The 3,117-nt window shown below is 51.2% G+C and overlaps 1 protein-coding gene across 1 annotated transcript in view; it reads left to right on the forward strand.

The window, feature by feature from the left end:
- The first annotated feature begins 1,233 nt into the window (after positions 1-1,233).
- The window catches only part of LOC135093159 (alpha-2B adrenergic receptor-like), a 5,435-nt gene continuing 3,551 nt past the window's right edge, over positions 1,234-3,117 (forward strand). The window contains 4 exon segments of the mRNA XM_063992080.1: positions 1,234-1,808; positions 1,810-2,058; positions 2,060-2,359; positions 2,361-3,117. The exon segment at positions 2,361-3,117 is cut by the window's right edge and continues 3,551 nt beyond it. Of these exon segments, the coding sequence (XP_063848150.1) occupies positions 1,254-1,808; positions 1,810-2,058; positions 2,060-2,359; positions 2,361-2,411 (1,155 nt within the window). The 5' untranslated portion in view covers positions 1,234-1,253 and the 3' untranslated portion in view covers positions 2,412-3,117.

The raw sequence follows: 3,117 nt of genomic DNA on the forward strand, positions 1-3,117 counted from the left end.
AGTAAGTATAATAAAAGGACAACGAATCAGACACTGATGCATATCTTGAAATAAAAGTAAATATATAGTGCGTTCTGAAATTAGTCAGTAATTTAACTTTTCCTGCGGCATTTCTTCATTCGAAGCACATTGCTTTAAACTCACATATTCCCATGATTCATTTCCCTTCAGCGTCACATTCCCTCAGTGCAAGCACTCCACATCACCACACTTTTCCTCCTTGTTCCTGATGAGCGGATAAATAATCCTTGCCAATGTAATTAATTAGCCAGACGATCATCAAAGAACAGCTGAGCAAAGAGTCAGTACTGAAGCTCAACGTTACAAATTCTGCTGGCAGCATTTGGTTTTTGTTCAGCTCTACTTGTAATCAAATGACTTTTAAATGAGCAAATAACTTACACCAACAAAGGTAATCTGAGTTTATTCATTCATTCATTCATTCTTTCATGCAGACAGGCAGGCAGACAGGTAGACCAGGAACAGTCATTAATCTTCATAGTTTTGCTGTTTGTTAAATTTGTCTAGATCGGACTCTCTGTCTCTCTCTCTCTCTCTCTCTCTCTCTTCTCTCTCTCCCTCTTCTCTCTCTCTCTCTCTCTCTTTTCCCTATTATTCTAGTTATTGCAGTGTTTTTTTTTTTTTTATATTCATCACATCTCAAACGTCCGTAAATCGTTTTCTTTCACGCTGGGAAGACTATGCTAAACACACCTCATCATCATTCTCCTTCCATCATCATTCTCCTTCCCCTCCTCCTCTTTCACCCTTTCCTTCTCCACCACTTTAGCCCTGGTAGTGTGTGGAGAAGGAGGAGGAGGAGGATGTGTGACCTTGAGTATGTGTACAATGTGTGCGTCACAAACTTAGGATACGTGAGTGGCTGGCGTGTGAGCTTCGACGGTACTATTAGATTCGCTCTCGGTCCGTACCCTGGTTGCGGCGAGGAAAAGGTCTTCTTGAATATCCGTTACCATTATCGCCCGAAACAGGCCCCAAGAATAGCAGATTTTGGGGAGTAATTTATTCCAAGAGTTTGTGTGTTGCCAGGAGTCGCGGCGCCTGCTGTTGCCAACTCGGCGGTGTTACCATCTCCGCAATTTCGTGCTTCATGCTTCTCTAAAGACTGGAATTCCAATGCACTGAGGAAAGAGAATGAGAGAGAGAGAGAGAGAGAGAGAGAGAGAGAGAGAGAGAGGAGAGAGAGAGAGAGAGAGAGAGAGTGATGGTAAATGCAGTAAACAACTAGTGCTATGCAAGCCTCCCTCTCCTTCCACACTCTTTCACGCCGTTTCTTCCGGCAGGTGTCTGATGACCTGGGCTACGTGATCTACTCCGCACTGGGCAGCTTCTACATCCCCAGCTGCATCATGATCTTCGTCTACATCCGTATCTACTACGCCGCCAAGGCCCGGGCCCGGCGGGGCGTGCCCAAGAAGAAACCCGTCCCCGGGGCCGCGGCTCGGCCGCCAGCGGTAAAGTCTCCCAAAAGTAAGACAGGCTGCAAGACTGACAGACACAACGCCACCGCCACCACCACCACCAGCTTCTCCAAGCCCATGGCTCCCTCCCCCGTCCCCGCCGCCGACGACTCCCGGAACGGGGCCAACGAGCGGTCGGGGCTGCTCAACAAGAAGGTGCTCATCTGTGACGTGCGCGTGCACGAGGAGGTGTCGCCCTCCAGGTGCGTCACGCCCACCGACGACCTGACGGAGGACATCCCGCTGCGGACGGTGAGCGAGCAGGTGGACGCCGACCACCGTAACCACAATACTAAGAACGAGAATGGCCTCTACCTGGGCCCTCTCGGGCCCCGACAACCCTGACCTGACCATCGGCCTGCCCACGCCCTCGGTACCCCCCACGCCCATCCGAGAGCCTAACAACAGCAACGTGGGCGGTGTGACCATTGCGTCTCCCGCGGGTTCCCTGCGGCACGGGGTGTCAACGGCCTGCATGGACGGCGACCAGCTGAGCGATATCGACCCGTCATCGTCAGACTCCGGCGTGGTGACGCGGTGCTCGGTGGTGAAGCCTCTCAAGCTGAGGTTCTGCCACCCCGCTGCTGGGCAAGAAGCTTACCAAGCCCAAGCGGGAGCTGATCGACATGGGGCGAGTGTCCACGCCCAAGGCTCGTGACCCAGAGAAGGAGAAGAGGCGGCTGGCGCGCAAGAAGGAGAAGCGAGCCACGCTGATCCTGGGCCTCATCATGGGGTCCTTCATCGCTTGCTGGTTCCCGTTCTTCTTTATGTACATCTTGGGGCCGCTGTGCCCTCTCTGCTACATCCCTGGGTACGCCTTCGACCTCGCCTTCTGGCTGGGCTACATGAACTCTGCCTTCAATCCTGTCATCTACACTCATCTTCAACAAGGACTTCAGGCGAGCCTTCAGAAAGATCCTCTTCAAATAAGTAGTGTATTGGCGTCCGTGCAGGCGAACAGCTCTGAAATTTTGCTCATCTATGCCGAGTGACGCTGCCTCGACCCGCTGCACGCGATTCAGAACTACGAGTTACGAGCAGCACGCAAAGGAGGCAACTCTGACCTCTCAAAATGATTTGTACAAGATTTTTTTAGAGTGCTATTTATACTTTAAGTTCCACCGTTCATGACATGACGTAAAAGAAATTTTGACGCCATGAATAAAATGGAAAGCGGACCAATGGCTGACCCCATGGGATCAATTACTGTGCTTTTAGAGACGTGGCGGGGCGGGCGGGCAGGGCGCAGGGGGGCGGAAGGCCTCGAGCCCCAACCTGCGCGCCAGAGCGACCCTGAGTTGCCTGCGGCGCCACCTTGGGTTGTACACAATACGCTTCAACACACACCTGAGATAATTATCATTATTATATTGTTTTCATGAGAGATGCAAACTACCACGTTAAGGTTTCTTCCTGTTGAATATGCACCGTGACCGCCAGTTTTACTTGGCGTGCATACAAAGTAGCGTTGCCTGTGTGCAGGTGTATGTGACCTGTAACACAGCATTGGTCTGTGAACTCACATATAGATGCCACACACGTATAGTCATTGATATGTACATGTAAATGTTGTAATTGTACTATTTTCTTGTTGATGCCTAATGACTGGCAAGGGCGGAGTACCGCAGTATCTCGC

Source organism: Scylla paramamosain, chromosome 42, assembly GCF_035594125.1.
Source record: "Scylla paramamosain isolate STU-SP2022 chromosome 42, ASM3559412v1, whole genome shotgun sequence".
NCBI classification, from domain to species: domain Eukaryota; kingdom Metazoa; phylum Arthropoda; class Malacostraca; order Decapoda; family Portunidae; genus Scylla; species Scylla paramamosain.